The sequence below is a fragment of the Oryctolagus cuniculus genome, unplaced genomic scaffold, assembly GCF_964237555.1.
Source record: "Oryctolagus cuniculus unplaced genomic scaffold, mOryCun1.1 SCAFFOLD_135, whole genome shotgun sequence".
NCBI classification, from domain to species: Eukaryota; Metazoa; Chordata; class Mammalia; order Lagomorpha; family Leporidae; genus Oryctolagus; species Oryctolagus cuniculus.
The window spans coordinates 50,359-71,292 of record NW_027208250.1 but is presented as its reverse complement, the minus strand read 5'-3'; the positions used below and the strand labels follow the sequence as shown (position 1 = coordinate 71,292).

At 58.7% G+C, this 20,934-nt stretch overlaps 1 protein-coding gene across 1 annotated transcript; it reads left to right on the top strand.

The window, feature by feature from the left end:
• The first annotated feature begins 4,547 nt into the window (after positions 1-4,547).
• Positions 4,548-20,056, top strand: LOC100346862 (leukocyte immunoglobulin-like receptor subfamily A member 6). The gene is made up of 12 exons (XM_070067701.1): positions 4,548-4,733; positions 4,895-4,930; positions 5,107-5,394; positions 5,499-5,807; positions 6,439-6,489; positions 6,598-6,730; positions 9,517-9,583; positions 12,614-12,662; positions 15,838-16,122; positions 16,956-17,438; positions 18,691-18,741; positions 18,852-20,056. Exons 1-12 carry the CDS (start codon positions 4,685-4,687, stop codon positions 19,145-19,147), a joined length of 2,097 nt encoding a protein of 698 aa, XP_069923802.1. The 5' UTR covers positions 4,548-4,684; the 3' UTR covers positions 19,148-20,056.
• The last annotated feature ends 878 nt before the right edge of the window (positions 20,057-20,934 follow it).

The window sequence follows — 20,934 nt, the reverse complement described above, 5'->3', positions numbered from 1 at the left end:
TAATATATGCTTTGAATTCCCTGTGATCTTTTGCTGTGAGCTTTCCTTCCTTGGTTTCCTTCCTTTACCTTCTTTCATATTGATGACCGTGTTTCTTTGTTTCTGTGTGTAACACATCTTTAAGCATCTTTTGCAGGGCTGGACGAGTGGCAACAAATTCTTTCAATTTCTGTTTGCTATGAAAAGTCTTTATTTCACCTTCATTCACAAATGATAGCTTTGCAGGATATAATATTCTGGGCTGGCAGTTGTTCTCTCTTAGTACCTGGGCTATATCTCGCCATTCCCTCCTAGCTTGTAGAGTTTCTGATGAGAAGTCAGCTGTGAGTCTGATTGGAGATCCTCTGAGAGTAATCTGACGTTTCTCTCTTGCACATTTTAGGATCTTTTCTTTATGTTTCACTGTGGAGAGTTTAATTACAACGTGTCGTGGTGAGGATCTCTTTTGGTCGTGTTTATTAGGGGTTCTGTGAGCTTCCTGTACTAGGATTTCTCTGTCCTTCTCCAAACCTGGGAAATTTTCTGCTAATATCTCACTAAAAAGGCCTTCTAATCCTTTCTCCCTCTCCATGCCTTCAGGAACTCCTAGAACCCGAATGTTGGGTTTTTTAATAGTATCCTGAAGATTCCCGACAATATGTTTTAGATTTCTAATTTCCTCTTCTTTTCTTTGGTCTGACTGTATCCTTTCCTGTTCTCTGTCTTCTAAGTCTGATATTCTCTCTTCTGCTTCACCCATTCTGTTTGTAAGGCTCTCTATTGTGTTTTTCATTTGATCTATTGAATTCTTCACTTCAGTCACTATCCCAGTTTCCTGTTGTACTAGTTGTTTCGTTTCATTTTGATTCCTCCTTAATATTTCATTTTCACGAGAGAGATTTTCTATCTTGTCCATTAAGGATTTCTGTAGTTCAAAAATTTGTTTTTGAGAACTTCTTAATGTTCTTATCAATTTTTTGAGATCTGCTTCTTGCATTTCTTCTATGTCATCATCCTCATAATCTTGAATTGGGGTGTCTTTTTCATTTGAGGGCTTCATGGTGACTTCCTTGTTTTTATTACCTTGGTTTTTGCGTTTGTTATTTGGCATATTGGAGATATTTGGTTTCTTCACTGTGGTGCTTTTTCTTGTTATACTATGACTCTAGATTAAGTGGACTATCTGTTTTTGATGGAGCCTTAGGGCTTGAGATGGGTGTGGCCTGAGAGCTCTGTTTGGTGTGCCAAAGGTGACACTCCCAGGTTAGGCGTGGTAAACCTCTCTCTCTCTCTCTCTTTCTTTTTTTTTGATTCAAGAGGGAAGTTATTCTGCACAGCTGAACGAAGTTGGAGGTAGTCAGCAGGCAAATGATATACCCACAGGAGCCAGAGATCAGAAGCTCTTTCCCAAGGACCACACAGGGAATCTGTTCAGCCCTCAGAGTGGGTTCAAATTCTCCTTCAGTCTCCCACTGGGTTGCCAAAGTTACGGAATTGTAGCGTCTCTGGAGAGTGCTCACGTGAATTCCCTGAGTTCTCTCCCCCACCGTCTCTTTTTTCACAGTCTCAGTTCAGTAGCACCACAAATTTACTAGGTCCTAATCTCCTGTTAATTTGCCCCGCCCAGAGTCAGGTTTTTCTGCTAGGCTCAGGGCCGGTGCAGACCTGAGGTCGCTCTGCTTATGACGTATGTCCAAGATGGCGCCTGCTCTTTGTCTTGCTCGCCCTTGAGAGGTGAGCGGAGAGAGAGAAAAACCCGTGTCCGTACCAGTCACCTTTTTTTTTTTCCTCTCTCTCTCTTCCAGTTAGCCTGGTGAAGTTCCCCCCCCCCCGGGGTCGTTCCCTCTAGTCTCCTCTCTCCACTTGCCTGCCGGTGTCTCGGGCTATTGAGGTTCGGCTCACCTCGTGTTCCAGCGCTGGTGTGTTGAGTCTGCCGCTGGTGTCCCGAACTGTGGGCTCCCACGCTCTCCACGCAGGTCCGCTCCCCTTCCAGCGCTGATGTGTGGACTTGGAGCCCTGGATGTCCCAAGTCTCCCCGCTGTTGTCTGTGTGGCACGCACTCCCCTTCGAGCACTGGCGCGCAGAGCCTGCGGCTTGCGCAGCTCGGTCCCGCAGCTCGGCTTCCGCGGCTCGGTCCCGCAGCTCGGCTTCCATGCGGTGGGCGACCTTGTTCTCCCAGTAGGTCCTCCGATTCACGGCCACTCAATCCAGAAGAGTTTCCTCTGCAATATTTTCCTGGTTCTTTTTTCTGAGGCTACCGTAACTCCCCTTTTATTAAACTAAATTTTCCCGGACTATCGGTGCGCGCCCTCACTATTCCGCCATCTTGGCTCCGCCAGGAGTTTTTCTCTTTACATCCAAGAAGTCCTTTGTTTCAAGAGGAGCAGAGGTAGGGAGGCAAGACCCATCCCCTTAAAAACTCCCGGCCTCAACCAGACTGCGCGCTCAGCCCTCTGCCTCACTGCTTAGCTGCCCGCCTGGCCTGGCAGGTGTACTCTCCACTCAAGCATGTAACCTCCCGCTCCCCCAGTGTGAGCGACTGGGCACGCTCTCAGGTTCTGTCTGGAGAGGGGCCCATCCGTTCTTATGGATGCCCCTTCCCTAATAAACATTGCTATTTTACTATCTACTACTCTCTGTCTCACACCTGAATTCTTTCTTCCACGAAGATAAAAACCCTGCCATTCACCGGTAACACCCCAACACCCACCAAACTGGTCACTTCTGGAAGACACAGTAGGCAGAGTGTGGTCAGGGTGTGGGGAAATCGCAGCCCTGAGATGCGGCTGGAATGTGCAGGGTTTGGCCACTGTGGCAAGAGGCTCGTAGTTCCTCAAAGCACCAGACCCAGCCTCAGCACAGCACAGAGCAACCCACACCCTGCACGGAATCAGGCGCTCCCGTCCACACACATCCTGGCAAGGGTCAGGGTCAGGTGCAGCGCTCACCAGTGTGCTGAGTGCAGGCTCTGTGGAGTGTTCTCACCGCCGAGGGCCAGGGGGAAGCCCTGACAACAATCCAGGGACTGTGCACACAGGCATCCGTCCAAGCACGGCCAGCCAGGGACTGGAGCCGAATGTGCACCGGAGATGCGGGGCTCGGGGTGGTGGGTCCCTGGTTCTGTAGGAACTCTGCTGAGCCCCAGGAAGCCATAGAGTGAGGATGCATGTGGTAGGGGGTACAGCCACACACAAAGGCCCCACATAGCACCGTTCCCAGAAACACCCAGGACTGGGAGCCCACAGAGCCCTGGGGCTGGGCGGGGCTGGCGGGGCTGGCCACTGCATGGTGTGGGGCTTCCTCCTGGGGTGAGGCCAGAGGGGGTGGTTGCATTTCTGTGGCTTTGCTGTGAACCCCACTGCATGCACACTTTGCCAGCTCCTGTTTTCTGGGAGGGGGACTTCCTCTCAACCAGACGCAGGGCTAAGGAAAGGATAGATGCCTGTCAGTGCCTTCGCTGTGATATGCTGTCCTGGGTTCTCACCTGGGGCCCCCCGCCCAAGAGCAGGCAGCTGAGAGCCTGCCCTCTCACCTCCACCCCCAAACACGGTTGAGGATGGGTTCATCCATTCTGTCTGGGACCTGGGACTGCTTCTGATTCACCTTTGGGTCCTTGGGCACTCCTAGGGACTTCTGAGGAGCGGCCCCTACCAGAACGGTGCTGTCCCCACGTCTGAATCTGGAAGGGACACTGCAGGACCCTGAGACCGGAGTGCTGCAGCCACGGCCACCCAGAGAGGGGAGGTCTCAGGCATCCCCCCACCACAGAGACGCTGGGGGACGACGTCACCTGTTCAGGTCGCTCAGGAAGCAACACCCCTATGTCATCCAGGAGCACGGAGCTTAGGTGCTCAGATCAGGGGAGGAGAGGCCGTGGCGGGCTCAGGAAGCAGGTGCCAGGGACCCGCAGCCCTACACAGATTGTGGCCATGCAGTAGCCTAGAACCTGCTCCCAGTCCCCCTCCATCAAATGAAAACCGGGCACAGTATATGCACCATGAGTCTCCGGCTGGCTTGGGACCAGGGCACCACCATGCTCTCAGTTCCCAGAGGAGCTAGGGGCCTCTGCCCCCAGACACCCTCCCCTCTTCAAGCCCCCACCAGGCCCAGGCCAGTCATCTGCCAGCAGGACCCCACCCAGGCCCGTGTCCCCTGTTGTGGGCCCTCCTGCACCTCCCACAGCCACAGCTGGGCTGCAGCTCAGCCACACCTCTGCAGCGTCTGCCTTCTTCATCTGCTCTCATCAGCTCTGAGAGGCCTGGAAGATTCTGTCACCCTCCCCACAGGATCCAGCCCTCCCCACTCCCCTCCCCTCCCCTGCCCCGCCCCAGCCCCCACAACTGCACTCAACAGTCAGGAAAGGGAAGTGCGTACCTTGGCCACCCAGCCTGTGCAGGGAGAACCAGAACCCTAACTGGGCAGCTCCTGAGCCCAGCCCATGAGGGGCACACCCTGGGTGGGGCTGGCAGAGAGGAGGGAGGCCGGGCAGACACAGCGAAGGGGGCAGTGGAGGCAGGGGCCTGGTCCTAGCTGTCCCCAGAGCCAGCTGTGTCCTGGGCCCCGTGCTGAGGGACGGCGGGGGAGGTCGGGGAGGGGCTGCTCCCTTCCTGTGAGGCCGCAGATGAGGAACCCGTGACGTCTCCCCGCTCCTCTCCAGCCAGGCTCTGGGCTTGTGGCCCTCACAGCTGCTCTGCTCCAGGAGACGATGGGTGGCGGGGCCCAGACCCTGGCCCTCACTTCCCTCCTCTGTCTGGGTGAGCCGGGGACACGGGGACAATGGGACCCCTCACAGGTGTGGGAGGGGACAGTGCCCTGCCCAAGCTGGGACCCCAGGACTCAGAGGACCAGGGCAGGCCTGGGCATCTCTGCAGGGGTGGGGAGTGGGGAGCAGCTCTCACGGGGACCTCACTTCCAGGGCTGTGCTGGATGCCAGGGGATGGGGCACAGGCAGGTGAGTCCTCCGCTGACCTGGCTCAGCGCCGGGGTCTCCAGACAGCTCATGTTAAGGAGCCCAGGGTGGCTGGGCTGATGGTGATGGCTGGGAGGGGCTGGGAGTGGAGCTGGGGAATGGTGTTGAGGGCAGGGGAGGGGCGGCACCCGGGGTCTACAGCTCTGATTACCTTCCAGGGGCCCTCCCCAAGCCCTCCATCTGGGCCGACCCAGGCCCACTTGTCTCCATGGGGAGCCCTGTGACCCTCTGGTGCCAGGGGTCTCTGCAGGCTGAGGTCTATCGTGTGTATAAAGAGGGCAGCCCTCAGCCCTGGGAAGTGCGGACTCAGCAGGACTCCAGACACAAGGCTGACTTCCCCATCACCATGTCCATGAGCTCCTGCGACTCAGGGCAGTACTGGTGTGTGTATCGGACCCCGCTCGGCCTCTCCCAGCCCAGTGAGCCCCTGACCCTGGTGCTGACAGGTAAGGGGGTGTCCCTGCCCAGAGAGGCTCCAGCTCACAGAAAGAAGCCAAGTGGGGTGCACGGGGCGGCAGCCCACACAACACGGCTCTGCCCTCCCCTGCAGGGATGTTCCTGGCACCCTCCCTGTCAGCCCAGCCAAGCCTCGTGGTGGCATCAGGAGGGAACGTGTCCCTCTCCTGTCGCTCAGAGTATGATGATGCCCGCACTGCCCATCTGCTGAAGGAGGGCGGAGCTGGCCCCCTGCACAGCCTAGAAGCCAGGTTCTCCCATGTGGCTGGGGTGTGGCAGGCCACCTTCCACCTGGGCCCCATGGACAGCACCCAGGGGGGCATCTACAGGTGCTACCGCGCTCACAGCAGATATCCTCATGTGTGGTCACTGCCCAGTGAGCCCCTGGAGCTCCAGGTCACAGGTGAGGGGCCCAGTGCCCATGGAGCCTGGGCGGGGCGGGAGTTGCAGGAACGCTGACCCCACGGGGGAAGTGATCATCTCAGACCCTGCTGGCTGTGGGCTGCTCCCTCCACATGCCGTCCTCTCTCCCAGGAATGTACAGGAAACCCTCCCTGCAGGCCCAGCCGGGGCCCTCGGTGCCCTGGGGAGTGATGGTGGCCCTGCTCTGTGGCTCCCAGGAGCCAATGGACACCTTTATCCTGCACAAAGTGGGCTCAGGCGCCCCTCCCCAGCGCCTGCATGTCCCGGGCTCAGTCATGGCTGCTCAGGCCACCTTCACGCTGGGGCCTGTGACCTCGGCCCACAGGGGCACCTACAGGTGCTACGGCGCCCACAGCACCGACCCCTACCAGTGGTCATGGCCCAGTGACCCCCTGCAGGTCGAGCTGTCAGGTGAGGGCCCCAGCCCTGTGTCCTTGGTCATCCTGGTCAGTGCAGGGCTGTCTACAGGAGAAGGCTGGGTGGGGAGGGGCCCCAGGGGAGGTCACCAGGGAGTTGGAACAGCAGAAGACTTCAGCCCGAGGGCCCAGGTCCACAGTGCTGAGTGCATGGGAGGGCAGGGTCTCCACCTCACGTCCCGTCCCTGTTCTCAGGGGGATCGGAGCCCAGCAGCCCCTCGCACCCCCAGCCAGGCTCCCCCTCTGGTGAGTCAGCTACAGGCCGGACCCAGGCCTCAGGCTGCTGCGGGGAGGTGGGGTCCTGGGTGACTGGGTCTGGCCAGCCTAGGTGACACCTGCGTGCACCCCCCCCAGCCCCAGCGCCCCAGGACCACACCCTGGAGAACCTCATCCGCATGGGCTTGGCGGGCTTTGTCCTGTTGGGCCTTGGACTTCTGCTGGCGGAGGCTTGGTACAGCCACAAGAGGACCCGGGCCGCAGAATGGCGGTGACCTGGAGAGAGGACAGCGCTGGGTCAGAGAAGCCACGCCCTAAGGGGCAGGGACGGGGGGATTCTGCGGGCACAGTGGGGAACCGTGCCCCCCTAGTGTGGGTGCTGGGAGCTGTCTGGGGGCATCAGGGACTCTTTATTCAGCTGTGGGCTTCTGCCCTGTGGCTGTGCCCTGTCCCGCCTGGCTCTCCGGTGGGACAGCGCCACCTTCAGGCCGCATGTAGACCCGCACCCGCCTCCGCCTTACCCCGCCCTCAGGGAGCCTTTTGCTCTGTTTCTGATGAATGCAGTTCCCAGTGCGCATGCGTGAGAATCCGCGTTTCCAGCCAAGAACACGGAGCTTGCGCCAAGTAACAGAATAAACGAGCGAAATCGGATTTCAGGGTGGGCGAGGTCCATCCCACACGGGACGCTCACGGCCTCTCAGGCCCCGAGTCCTTCCCTGGGCTTGGGACACCTTGCGTGTGGGGGCTCAGAAGGGTCACACGGGAACCGGTGCCCGGGAGTCTGACGGGCGGGTGTCTGGGCACTGCTTAGCGGCCGCTCTGAAACAAGCATGCTTTCTGTGGGGGTGCCGCTAGCCGTCATACGGCCACCCTCCAGGAGCCCCTGTGAGGTCTGTGATGCGGGCTGGGAAGAGACGCCCCCAGCTGCCTGCCGGGTGCCGGGGGCTCCTCCGTCAGGGCCCCGCTGTGCACCTCGGGTTCCTGCCGCGTGACGGCAGTGCTACTTCCTAGTCAGGGTGACGGCACCAAGTACAAGGAGTCCTCCCCTACTTCGATGGATAAAGTCGGCTCCATCGGCCCACCTGCACCAGGTGTGTCTGCCTCCCAACCGTCCTGGGGCACGTGGCACGCTGCCCTCGGTCTCTGCACAGAGCTCAGTCGGGCTCGGTGCTAAGGGGCTAACAGAGAAGCACGTGGATAAGGGGAGGCAGCGTGAGGTGGGCGCCTCCCCTGGGTCGGGGTCCAGCTGAGAACAGAGGGCTTCAAGACGCGGAGTCCCTGTTCAGGGCTGGCGGCTTGAATGACTCAATCCAGGCTGCTTGCTTGCCTCCTGGCCTCCCGCAGCCCGGGCTGAATCCTGCTCCTGGAACTGTGCCGTCCCCACGCCCCACCCTCTGTCCTGTCCCAAAGCGCGAATCACACTTGTGCAGGCCCTGTGTTAGTGGTTCTGACCGTGCCAGGACTGGGCGCTCCCCCCTTGCGGAGTAGAAAGCTCAGAGTCTGGACTGAGATGTCCCCAGCTTCCAGCCCGGGATTGCATGGTCTCAGCTGTGGTACTGAGCGAGTGGCGAGGGTTCTCCAAGCGCCAGCCCCGCCCTCTGAGAGTGCAGAGCAGAGTCGGGCATGGGGAGGGATTCCCGGGGAAGCAGAACTCCAAACTCCATGGAGGCCAAGCAGTGCCTTAGGGACGAGGAGGGACTGGGAGCAGCTTAGTGAGTGTGGGGCATTTGGGGGGGATGACCATGGAGCTAGAAGAGTTCATGTGGGGCCGGCACTGTGGCAGTGCAGGTTCAATCCCAGCCTGCAGTGCTGCCATCCCATAGGGGCCAGGGTTGGAGTCCCAGCTGCTCCACATCCGCTCCCGCTCCCTGCTAATGCACCTGGGAGAGCAGCAGAAGGTGGTCCAAGTCCCTGGTCCCTGCACCCGCAGGGGGGATGGGGAGAAGATCCTGGTTCCTGGCCCCAGATAGCCCTGGCTCTGCACGTTGTGGCCACTTGGGGAGTGAACCAGCAGATGGAAGACCTGTCTCTCTCTCTGTCTCTCTCTCTCTCTCTCTCTCTCTCTCGTCTCTACATAGCTCCGTAACTCTTTCAAATAAATAAAATATATTTTAAAGAGTTAATGGTGTACAACATTGTTAATGTAGTAAGTCAGCACAGTATATACTTTAAAGGGCTGCTTTAATGTTATTTGAATTTCGGCACACTAAAGAAGGAAAACATTGTTTTTCATAAGTGCCTGACAATCCAACAGTATCTCTCCTGCACATATAACCACAGGAATTGAAGCAGAAACCCAAGCAGGTGTTTGCATCCACGGGTTCATAGCAGCCTCATTCACATGAGCCCAAAGATGCCAGCAACCGGAAGAAGCACAACAGGTGAGTGCGTCCACAACAGGCGGTGTTTGTAGACACGGCTGACACTCTCCTGTTAGAAAAGAAGGAGGTTCTGGATAATCGTGGAGAAACCCTGAAGATATGACAATACAGAAATCAGCCGGTGTCACAGACACCATGGTCTGCCTCTGCTCTGAGAGGTGCCCGGGGGTGCAGATTCAGAGGGCAGAATGTGGACTCAGGTGTGGGAAGGCAGCGTGCAGGCTCCTGCTGAGTGGGTCTGGGGTTTCTGTCTCTGCTAATGAAGATGTTTGTGACAGGTGCTGGTGGGTACACGACACAGTGAATGTGAGAGGTAGCTACAGCATAAATTAAATTTCTGTCAGGACTGTAATCTGTGCTCTGTGAATTTCAGCTTGACAAAGGAGGAAGACACAAACACCAAAAACATATTTGCCACCTATTTTTCCCTTTAAATGAACACGTAATAATTTGGGAGGTGCAGTGTGGGATTTGAAGGTGTGCTGATCTCACCAGGGTGTTCCCATCTCATCATGTCTTGTGTTTGGGCCCCAGCTCCTCTCCTCGAGTTCTTTGTAGAAACACTCAACAGGTTATGTGAGCCATGGGTGCCTCCTGTGCTGTGCAGACAGAGCCGTTCCTCTATCTGACTCCACCTTGGGACCCGGGGACCAACCCTCCCTCATCTCTCCCCCAGACCCTTTTCAGCACTAGTGGTCACCATCCTACTCTGCTACTATGAGACCAACTCTTCCAACTTCTGCGTGGAAGAGAGAACTTACACTGGATTCCTGGGAAGGTGTATTTCACTTAATGTTCTCCAGTCCCAGCCATTTCTCCACAAATGACTGGGTTTCACTAACACTTTTTGAGAACAGAATTATAAGGTGGGAGTTGGTACAGCAGTTAAGTCCCTGATTGGATGCCTGAATCCCACAGCAGAGTGCCTGGGTTAGGTCCAGATCTGCCTCTGAGGTGGCTTCCATTACTGCACACCTAGGAGACAGGCAGTGGCTCAATGCTTGGTTCCTGCCTCAGGAGGGAGATTGGCTGCAGCTCCAGGCTCCTGACTGTGTAGCACAGCCCTGGCTATTGCCAGCATTTGGGGGGTGAACCAGCAAACAAAACATCTCTCCCTCTCTCTTCCCCTATCAAATAAAAGTATAAGTATTTCAAAAGAAAATGATAGGCCTTTCATCTTAATTTATTTCTGCCCCACCCCCAAGAACAGGGAAAAATGGTGTCTCTCTGACAGTCCATCGAAGTCTAGGCTGCATTTTTTCCAAGGGATATTGCCAGTCCTATCATAACTGCCATACTAGGTTCACCAATTCCCTTGAGTGGGTGTGTGAAGATCCCGTGGCAGGAAACCCCTGTATGTTCCTTGTCCCAACTGGAGATCCTGGGAAGCCACACATGAGGTGGTGGAGAAGGAACTGGGGTTGCAGAAGGAGGCTGATTCATCAGGACTCCCACGGATACAACCATGCGGGGTGTTCCCAGTACGGACAGATGGATTCCCATGAATACAATACTGCAGGGTGTTCCCAGTGTGACATAGGGAGGACTCGCACAATTACAACAATACATGGTGTTATCAGTGTCGACAGAGGGAGGATTCCCATGGATACAACACTGCAGGGTGTTACTAGTGAGACATAGGGAGGACTCCCATGGATACAACACCCCAGGGTGTTACCAGTATTGACAGAGGGAGCGTCACCTGGGCAGCCCCCAGTGTTGCCCTAGAGTAGGTGGTGCTGGGTAAGGAGACAGCCAGGGTCTTCAGCCTTCATGTGGGAATCTTACCTGATTTTTAATAGACTTCTAGAACAGTTTTAGGGAACAAATGTGAAGTTACCACATGGGGTTGCTATAGACCCTTCACCCAGCTCCCCATTAGCATTGTAGGTTAATATGGCACATTTCTTCCCAGCTCCCTTAGCTCAACTAGTCCATGGTTTATTTAGATTTCCTGTGTTGGAACCTAATCTTTTATCTTCTCCAGGATCTCACACTGCCTCTGGTTCTCTCTGTCTCTTTAGGCCCTTCAATTCCCTTGTTGGCGTTGACCTTGATGACAATTTTCAAAAACATGTGCAAGACCTTCAAGGACGCCCCGCCCTGGGAAGCTGTGTGACAGGACTGGGTGATGGGTCACTATGCAGAAGATGCCAGAAAAGGGCTGCCCCAAGCACAGCCCAGCAGGGACCCAGAGGATGGAGGAGCCTGGCTGCTGCTGCGGATCTGGGGCACCTGGTTCCCAAGGGAGCGTCACCCTTCCTCCCGGCACATTCTGTGTGGAAGGAAGTCTACGTCAACCCACGTCTGAGAAGTGGAGCGCAACGCACCTGCTCCGGGCCAGCCTTCACTCTAGCTCTACCCCCAGGGCGGCCCAACCTGCTGTATCTGGGGGGGGGCGTCTAGGCCCCCTGCTTTCCGGAGGAGCACGTCTGGGGTTTCCGGAAGAGAAGTGCAGGGTCTCTTAATTTCATGAAGTTGGTGTGTGGGGTCTCCAGAGAGCACCCGAGATTCCCGGGTTTCCGGAAGAGAACTTTTGTGGTTCCTAAAGATAGTGTGTAGGGGGGGTCTCCGGAAGAGCGTGTCTGATACTGCAGCTATCTGGAAGAGGGGACTGGGGTCTTTATATGCACGCCCGAGGATCCCGGGTTTCCAGAAGAGCGCGTCTGGCATTTCCGGCCCATGAACATTCTCTCTACACAGCAGCTCCCCTTCAGCCCCACCTGGCCCCTCCAACCCTTGGTATCACGCGCGCTTCCTGGTTTACTTCTCGACGGTGGCAACTCCCTGAGCGCGTGGGCGGCTCCTTGGCTCACCTGTCCACAAGAGTGTGGGACAGAGAGGGGATCCTGGGCTGCACCACCCCTCCGGGCCCCGACCCCCACGGCTCCCTTCTCCTAGCGCAGGTTGGGCACAGGGGAGGAGCTAACGGAGAGGAGACCCTTAGACACCTGCCGCCCGCGTTCCTGCGGCGCAGCTCACATCGCTGTCATCATCAACCGAGGCGAATGGGGCCCGAATCAAGGCGTCTCACAGTGGAATAAGACTCGGCCATGGAACGAGTGAAACCAGGACGTTTGCAGCAAACCGAGGCACTGCAGACACTGTGGGAGTGAAACAAGCCAGGCACAGAGGAGAACCCACGCCGGAAGTCACTCAGGTGTGGGCTGTGAGGGACTCGGGGAGCAGCATGGTGGTCACCAGGGGAGGGCGTGGGATCCGCAGGTCAGAGAGCAGAGCTACAAAATCACGTGGGAGGAGAGGTCTAGAGGTGTAGTGTGCGTCATGGCGACTTAGTTAATAACGCTCATGGCATGGGCAGCTGAAATTGCTTAAAACTGTGCCAGATGCTCCCACCACACAATAAGTCTGTGAGGTAATGCACACGTTATCTAGCTTGGGTTAGCTCTTCCACTCTCTGTGTGTGTGTGTGTGTGTGTGTGCGCGTTTCATGTTACGTGACATTAGACACAAATACAACCTTTGGCTTCAAAGTAACTATTCTTTAAAAGGAGAAAGTGTGCTGCCCTCACCCCTTCTCTCAGGCTCCTGTGACAAGCCCTGCCTGGCCGGAGATCAGGATCTGGGGTGAGGCCAGGACAGAACATTTCCTTGCCATGTTGTAACTCCTCCAGCGTCCTCTTGGATAAGCTCCAGTGAGCCCCCGGGGTGGGGGGAAGGACTCCCTACCACAGTGCTAACACCAGGTTGGCCAGGGAACCTTGGCTCTTGTCCTGGGAACCCCTACGTCTCTGTGGTTGCCACCATGGCAGCCCCCAGGTGTGGCAGCCCCCAGTGGTGCCCTGGAGCTCGTGGTCACAGGTAGGTGTCTCTCAGCCCCGCTGTGTCCTCGGCAGAGGCTCCTGGCTGGCTGTCCAGGGCCCTGTCCACAGCACGGGTGTGCAAAGGAGCATGGGAACACAGTAGAGGGCACCACCACTCGGGCAAGGATGAGACGTGAGTGGCTTCTCGCCACCCCCCACATTCAGTTCACTTCCTCTGCCGTCCCCCAGGCAGTATCCCTGGGGACAGGAGGTCAGCTGAGCCAGGTGGGCATGGGCACAGCACAGCAGCCACGAGCGGTACACACGCTGGAGCATGGTCGAGTCCCAGTGAGCCAGGTGAGAGCTGATGTTTGCGTGTCACAGCATGTCCACTCGACCCGGAGCAGCCTTCTTTCGATTCCTCTCAGACACACGAAAATGTGAAAACATGCTAAGCCCACGGGCCATCCACAGAGAGGCCATGGGCTGGCTCTGGTCCTTGGGGCAGGATGTGCTGAGCTCTGCTGGGCACACAGCTGCACGAGAGGAAGTGCTGGTCAGGCCGTGCACAGAACTGCACCCATCAGCACACTCACGCAGGCACACACACGCAGACACTCACATGCAGACACACAGATGCACACAGACATACACAGATGCCTACACCCGAAGACACACATACACACATGCACACATACATGGGTGCACACACCTCCACACAGAGACACATGCATACACATATGTACACACATCAACAGGACACATTAGAAACAATCCCATAGGTATCTGGCTTCAAGGGCACAGAAATAAAGAGCCAGTGGTGGAGACAAAACTGAGTTGAGAGCCTTCTGGCTCGAGTGGGAGCGGAAGCGGGTACTCGGCAGACACTGCCCAGGAGGTTGGCCCTGATGGGGTTTAGCACCTCCCAGGGAACAGAGACCCCGCCCCAAGTCCCTGAGGAGGGGGCTTTGAACCAAGGTCTCCACAGAGCTCCAGAGAGCGGGTGCTGTGGACAGAAAGCGGTCAGGACCCTCGGCCCTCAGGGAAAAGCTCCGGTCACCACCCCAGCCGGCCACATGCGGGGAGCCTGCACCTGCAGATCTGGAAGCAAAGTCCTGAAAACCCAACACCCGCGGCCTTCACGAGAACACGAGGCTGAGTCTGACTGAGTTGGGTGGGAACCTGCAAACCCACAGCATCCACCGGAGAGCTGCCGCCTGCTGGGCACCCAGCCCCGGGGGAACTGGGGGAGACCACAGAAAGGACGCTGGGGCCCTCCATGGGGAGTAGAACCCACTGCAGCTAAACCCTCAGTGAGAACAACCGGCCTCAGGAGGAAACAAAGAGCCCTCCCCCCACCCCGGGGTGGTGGCTAACTGGAACCCCATCACTGACCGTGATCAGGTGGCAGAGGGAGGGCCTCACTGGGGACTCACTGGAACTTTATCCAAGAGGACACTGGAGGAGTTACAACATGGCAAGGAAATGTTCTGTCCTGGCCTCACCCCAGACCCTGATCCATGGCCAGGCAGGGCTTGTCACAGGAGCCTGAGAGAAGGGGTGAGGGCAGCACACTTTCTCCTTTTAAAGAATAGTTACTTTGAAGCCAAAGGTTGTATTTGTGTCTATTTGTCATGTAAACATGACACTTACACACACACACACACGCACACACACACACACCTCCCATGATGCAACGGGAGGCCCGGGTTCAATTCCCGGCTGCAGGTCTGGGTCCGGCTGCCTGCTCATGCAGGTCCTGGAGCCGTGGTCCCGGGTTGGGTAGCTGGGCTCCTGCCTCCCGTGTGGGGATGTGGATGGAGCTACTAGCCCCTGGCGTTGGCCCGGTTCACCCCAGCCATCACAGGCATTTGGGGAGTGACCCAGCAGATGGAGCGCTCCCTCACTCTCTCGCTCTCTCTCTTCTCTCTCTGCCTCCCTCCTTCCCAAACTTTCTGAATTTAAAAATAGAAGATCAGAAACTCAGGTGAAAGCCAGAGTTGGACCCCCACACCAGGAGACCCCGTGGGGACTTTGGCTTCATCCTCACGACGCCAGGATTAACTCGTTTCCGTGGTCGGTGTTTGCAAAAAGTTGTGTTGGAGGAGTTCGGGGTGAGCCGGTCCCAGTAACCCAGGACAGGAGAAGAAACCCACCCCAGGTGTCGATCCCCGGAGCCAGAGCGGCCCTGCCTCGGTCCCGATGCTGTCTCTGAAATCCAGCCACTGCCATCTCCCCCAAGGCGAGTACTCACAGGCACGGATGTGATCAGGGCCCTGGGGGCACCAGCCAGGTCACACAGGCGGGGCCTTGTTCACTGTCACTTCCTGGGAGCACAGAAAACCCGCCTTCTCATCCCCACCCTCGCTCCTGCACCTGCAGGGAGATGGCCGCGGTCCTCCCGGTTCTGTTGCTCAGAAAGGAGACAGAGCCCACGCTCCCTTTTCCAGACGGGGGGCGGTGCTGTGCGGAGTCCCACGTGTCTCCACGGCCCTGAGGAGTTTAAGTGGGGGACACGAAACCCTGTGCCCTCCCTCGTCTCCCCTGCATGTGGACAGCACGGTGACCTCCCAGGGCCGCCCCGGGACTGGGCTCCTCCATCTGCCTTCCCCCCTGTGCCGGAGCTGCAGATGCGCTGTGAACCCACCCAGACCCGGCCCTGGGGCACCCAGAAACAACAGGAGCCACCCAGGCCAGCAATGGACGGGAGCTCTGGGGAGGGAGTGGTGTGGTGTTGAAGCTGACAGGAACACCGAGGGCGCAGGTGTGGTTGGATGTCCGTGGGGCCGTGATCAGGTGGCGGAAGGAGGGCTGTGACCCCACCTGTAAGAAAGTCAGTGTGAAATCCCCAGGGTGAGCGGCGTGGGGCCTCACCCACCACATCCTGTGCCCCTCGCCGGCTGGCCACACACACCTCCCGCCTGAATCTGCACCATGCCCTCCCCACTCACGGCCCTGCTCTGCCTCGGTGAGTCCTGGTACGGGAGGGCAATGGAGGCCGGGGGTACGGGTGGGGGGCAACACGACCCATGGTTCCTGCCTCCCAGGGCTTTGTCTGAGCTGGAGAATCAGCACCCAGAAGCGTGAGTCCTCCCTTCACTGCCCCAGGGTCACCCTCGAGGTCCCCAGGAAGTCAACACCACTGGGAAAACTGGGAGTGGGCGGGGCTGTTGCCGGTGGGAGGGGACTGGGGTGGGGTCCTTCCGGAAACCTAGGTTCTGATTCCCTTCCAGAGGCACTGACCAGGCCCAGCATCTGGGCCGAGCCCGACTCCAGGATTCCAGAGGGAAAGCCAGCAGCCATCTGGTGCCAGGGGCCCCCCGGGGCTGAGGAGTACCAGCTACGCTCCGAGGGGGGCCTCTCTGCCTGGGGGAAACCCGAGCGATCCCAAGCAAGGGGCGGAGTCGGATTCCCCATCGCAGCCATGACCTCGCGCACTGCAGGGCGCTACCGCTGCTTCTGCCGCAGCGGGGAGCTCTGGTCAGAGCCCAGCGAGCCCCTGGATCTGGTGGTCACCGGTTAGTCTGCTGGGCTGTGGTGGGGGGCAGGGGACAGGGGGCAGCCCCACCCAGCCACGCTCTGCAGGGGTCAAAACGGGGGCTGCTTCCTCTAGGAGGAGCCTGCAGGAGAGCAGGGCATCATGCAACACTCCTACCGAGGACGGCACCCGGGTCCCTGGGACAGGCGAGAGAAGCAGGCTGGGCAGAGAGAGAGGCTTGTCCTGTGGGAGGGCCACTCCCACGGAGGGAAAGTGTCCGGGCCACGGCGCTCCGTACAGCCGGGGACCTGTGTCTCAGACTGAAGCACTTGGTAGGATCTGCAGGAGGGCTCGTGACAAACACAGAGAGCTTTGGCCCCGAGTCACGGCAGCCTGGATCAGAAGGGCCGAGAGCTGCAAGCAGCCGAGTGTCCCCTGGGGAAGGCGTGGCAAACGTGGGCTGCACCGCATGCGAGGGAACGGGCTGAGCTTGCAAAAGAAGTTGAGACACGGGGCGACGCTTAAAGCTGTTAAGATGCTAAATCCTATATTATGTATGTTTCCCCCAGAAAACATAAGCAAATGGCTGCCCCACCCGAATCTCTGACTGGTGGCCCTGAGGTGGCCCCTGGCCATCGGTTGCCCCAGGCCGTGCTGGCGTTGTGGTCCCAGCGGCCAATCTCTGGGAACCCCCTGTGGACAGCGGCTCCCAGAGAGTCTGATCCTCGCTCCTGGCACTGAGCGGCTCCACCTGAGAGCACGGCTGGGGAGGGCGCGTCTGCGGCTGGGGCAGGTGTGGGGGGAGGAGGAGGGTCTGAGGTAGCAGGGGGGGAGCCTGCGAGGCAGGAAGACACCGGCCACCTTCTTGTGCAGGAATGTACGACACGCCCACCCTATGGGTTCAACCAGGGCCCACGGTGACCTCGGGAGAGAATGTGACCTTCTACTGCCGGCTAGAGACGGTGACCAACACCTTCTTCCTGCTCCGGGAAGGCGGGCCCAGCCACGCACAGGGCAGCCACGGGGCGGTGCCAGCGGAGTTCCCCGTGGGCCCTGTGACCTTGGCACACACGGGCACGTACAGGTGTTTTGGCGCATATAGCGGCCATGTGTGGTCCTTCCCCAGTGAGCCCGTGAAGCTCCTGGTCACAGGTGAGGAAGCCCCCAGTTCCCAGGTCCTCCCTGGGCTCCTAAAGAAACCCCAGGGTCCTGTCGAAGGGACGTCCACCCCAGGGTGCCAGGGAAGGAGAATAGAGGGAGCAGAGGAAGCCCCCAGCCCCGACCTGTCCTCTTCATCTCCGTCTCCAGATGTGGGAGACCCCAGCCTGGAACCCACAGACCCCGCCCCTGCTCCTGGTGAGTAGCTTGCTCATCCACACTCGGGAGAGCTGGAGCCTTCCTGTGTGTGCCCGTGGGTGCCGTGGGCTTCCCCGCCTGCACAGTGCAGTGCAGGTGCCCCAGGTGTGGTGGTGTTCAGTGCCCACAGTCCGCCGGCAGTGAAACCCACACCCTCCCTCTCATGCTGGTCCATATGCAGAACGCAGGTGCACTAGGGACAAGATGAGAAGTTACCCGGAGGCTGTGTCCCCGGGGCCCGTGACACCCAGGGAATCTTGTCTTTAAGACATGGGCACAGTCTCCAGGAGACCTCACTGTGTGTATGGGAATATTCCAAATCCCAGGACAAGCCCATCTGGAGTACTTCCGGTCCCTAGCATTTTGGATAAGGGACGGGCAACCCGTACAGCTGTGCCCGTCAACCAGAAAAACCTCCTGGTCTCTGGGGCACAAGCGTCCTGGCTGGAGTGGATGGAGCGTCCATGAGAGGATGTCAGGAGAGAGAAATGTGTTATATGAGGGCAGTTCAGAGAGCTCATGGAAAGTGCAGGGGTAAAAGGACTGGGCCATCTTCTGCTGCTTTCCCAGGCACATTAGCAGGGAGCTGGAGAGAAGTGGAGCAGCAGGGACTCGAACCGGTGCCCATAAGGGGTGCTGGTGCTATATGCGGAGGCTTTAGCCCATTACACCACAGCGCTGGCCCCAGAAACTTCTTTTAACTCCGTGTCCTGTGAAGTTTTAGAAGCCCCCTGGCATTGCACACAAGGAGCAGTGGTGACCTGGAAGGGGGACCCTGGAGGCTAAGCAGGGCCGCCTGGCTGGGCACACGCAGGAGACATCTGGGTGAACACTGGCCGACGGAGCCCCTTAGTCGATTGGTTCTCAGAACGAAGAGATTTCCAGAAAGACAGGGGGCGACCCAGCAGTGCCGGAAGTCAGGAAGGGGAGGTGACAAGGGACTGGCCAGGAGGCTGGTGGGAGGGGGCTGGCTCAGCACACCCAGGTGAGCACCAGGCTTTGGATTTGACGCCGTGTGTGGAGAAATGCCTGCGTGAGGGGGGCGCAGAGACCCGTCGTGGTGCGGGGCCTGGAGACGCATGCGCAATAGTGCAGCGCCAGCTTCTGCCTGGGGGCCCTGCCCGCGGGGTGAGGCCGCTGGGACCCCTGTGAGACATGGGGTGGAGACCCCAGCCGCGGGGTGTGGCGGGGCTGGGCTGAGGGAGGAGAGGCTGGGCGGGTGGAAGCCAAAGCCGACCCTCCCTTCCCACAGCAGGCTCTCGGGAACCCCGTCTCGGAACCACAGTGTCCAGAGTCCAGGACAGTGAGTAGCCGGGCTCGCGCTTTGTGGGGGCAGGAGGAAGGTCTGGGAGGTGAGGGGAGAGGAGCGGGTGGGTGCAGTGCTGCATCCCATCAGCGGCCCCTCTGCCCCAGCCCCAGCCGCCTGGGATCACACCGCCCAGAACCTCCTGCGGATCGGCCTGGCTGTCCTGGTCCTGGTGGCTCTGATGTGGCTCCTGGCTGAAGACTGGCTCTGCAGATGGAGGACCCAGGAGGGAGCCGGCCGTGCCCAGGCCGGCATGGACTGCGACGTCTGTGTTGTGCTGCAGAGCGGGGGTCACCTGCACAGAGTGGGGGGCGGGGGTGGAGGTGACGGCCTGCTGAGGCAGATCCGCTCCTTGGCGTGTGCACCTGCTCGGCCACCGCTGCCCCACTCTGGTCTCCCCTGACAAAGCAAACAGCCCTGTCCTCCATAGCAAGGCTGCGGCTGAAACTTCACGCACACTCGCAGCACAGCTTGGGTTTCCGTGAACTATTTGAGGTCGCTTCAGGGCTGCTTCCCATCATGGGCTTTGTCCTGATCTCTCCCTCCCTTGGCCTGCGGGGTGCCCCCCCATTCTCTTTCCCGCCACTGTACCCGGGCGCTACAGGCTGGGTGATGGACAGAGGCTTGTTTAGCTGTTACCCTGGAAGTCCAGTGATGATCACCCAGGGCGAGGGATGGACCCTGGGACTCCCTGAGACCGGGGCCTCCCTCCTCCCCTCATGCTGAGACCACAGCTCGGGACCCCAAACCCGTCCTCCAGGGCCCTTTCTGCCCAATGAGGTGGGGAACGGAGTTACCTGGTGGCCCTGGAGTCTGCAGCCCTGGCACAGCCCAAGTGCCGCAGCTTCTCCCACTCCAGCGGGGTCTCACCAACAGTGGTATGGTCCCACCAACGTGAGTGGGGTCTCACACATCAACACACATCAACAGGACACATTAGAAACAATTCCATAAGTATCTGGTCTCAAGGGCACAGAAATAAAGACCAGTGGTGGAGACAAAAGCTTAGTTGAGAGCCTTCTGGCTCGAGTGGGAGCGGAAGCGTGGGTACTCGGCAGACGCTGCCCAGGAGGTGGGCCTGATGGGGGTAAGCACCTCCCAGGGAACAGAGACCCCGCCCCAAGTCCCTGATGAGGGGGTTTTGAACCAAGGTCTCCACAGAGCTCCAGAGAGTGGGTGCTGTGGAGAGAAATGTCAGGACCCTTGACCCTCAGGGAAAAGCTCTGGTCACCACCCCAGCCGGCCACACGCAGGGAGCCTGCACCTGCAGATCTGGAAGCAAAGTCCTGAAAACCCAACACCCGCGGCCTTCACGAGAGCACGAGGCTGAGTCTGACCAAGTGGTGGGGGGGAACCTGCACACCCACAGCATCCACCGGAGAGCTGCCCCCTGCTGGGCACCCAGCCCCCCGGGAGAACTGGGGGAGACCACAGAAAGGGAGCTGGGGCCACCCCACGGGGAGCAGAACCGACTGCAGCTGAACCCTCAGTGAGAACAACCGACCTCCTGAGGAAGCAAAGGCCCCACGATGCAAAGGGAGGCCCGGGTTCAATTCTCGGCTGCATGTCTGGGAGGCTCAGGCATGGTCTCTGGCTGGGGAACTGGGTTCCTGCCTCCTGGGTGGGGAGCGTGGATAGAGCTCATGGCCCCTGGCGTTGGCCCTGGTTCACCCCAGCCACCAGAGCATTCTGGGAGTGACCCAGTGGATGGAGCTGGCTTGCTCGCTCTCTCTCTGCCTCTCACAATTTCAGAATTTAAAAATAAAAAATCAGAAACTCACGAAAAAGCCAGAGGTGACCCCCCCCCCCGGGAGACACCATAAGGATTTTGGCCTCATCCTCACGGCGCCAGGGGTTGACTTGAGTTCTGTGGTCGGTGTTTGGAGAGAGTTTGTGTTGCAGGAGCTCAGGGCAGAGCTGGTACCTGTGCCACAGGACAGGAGAAGAAACCCAGTCCCAGGTGTCAACCCCTGGAGCCAGAGTGGCCCTGCCTCAGTCCCCTATAACGGCCACATGTGGTCCTTCCCCAGTGAGCCCGTGAAGCTCCTGGTCACAGGTGAGGAAGCCCCCAGTTCCCAGGTCCTCCCTGGGCTCCTAAAGAAACCCCAGGGCTGTGTCAAAGGGACGTCCACCCCAGGAGGCCAGGGAAGGAAAATGGAGGGAGCAGAGGAAGACCCCAGCCCTGACCTG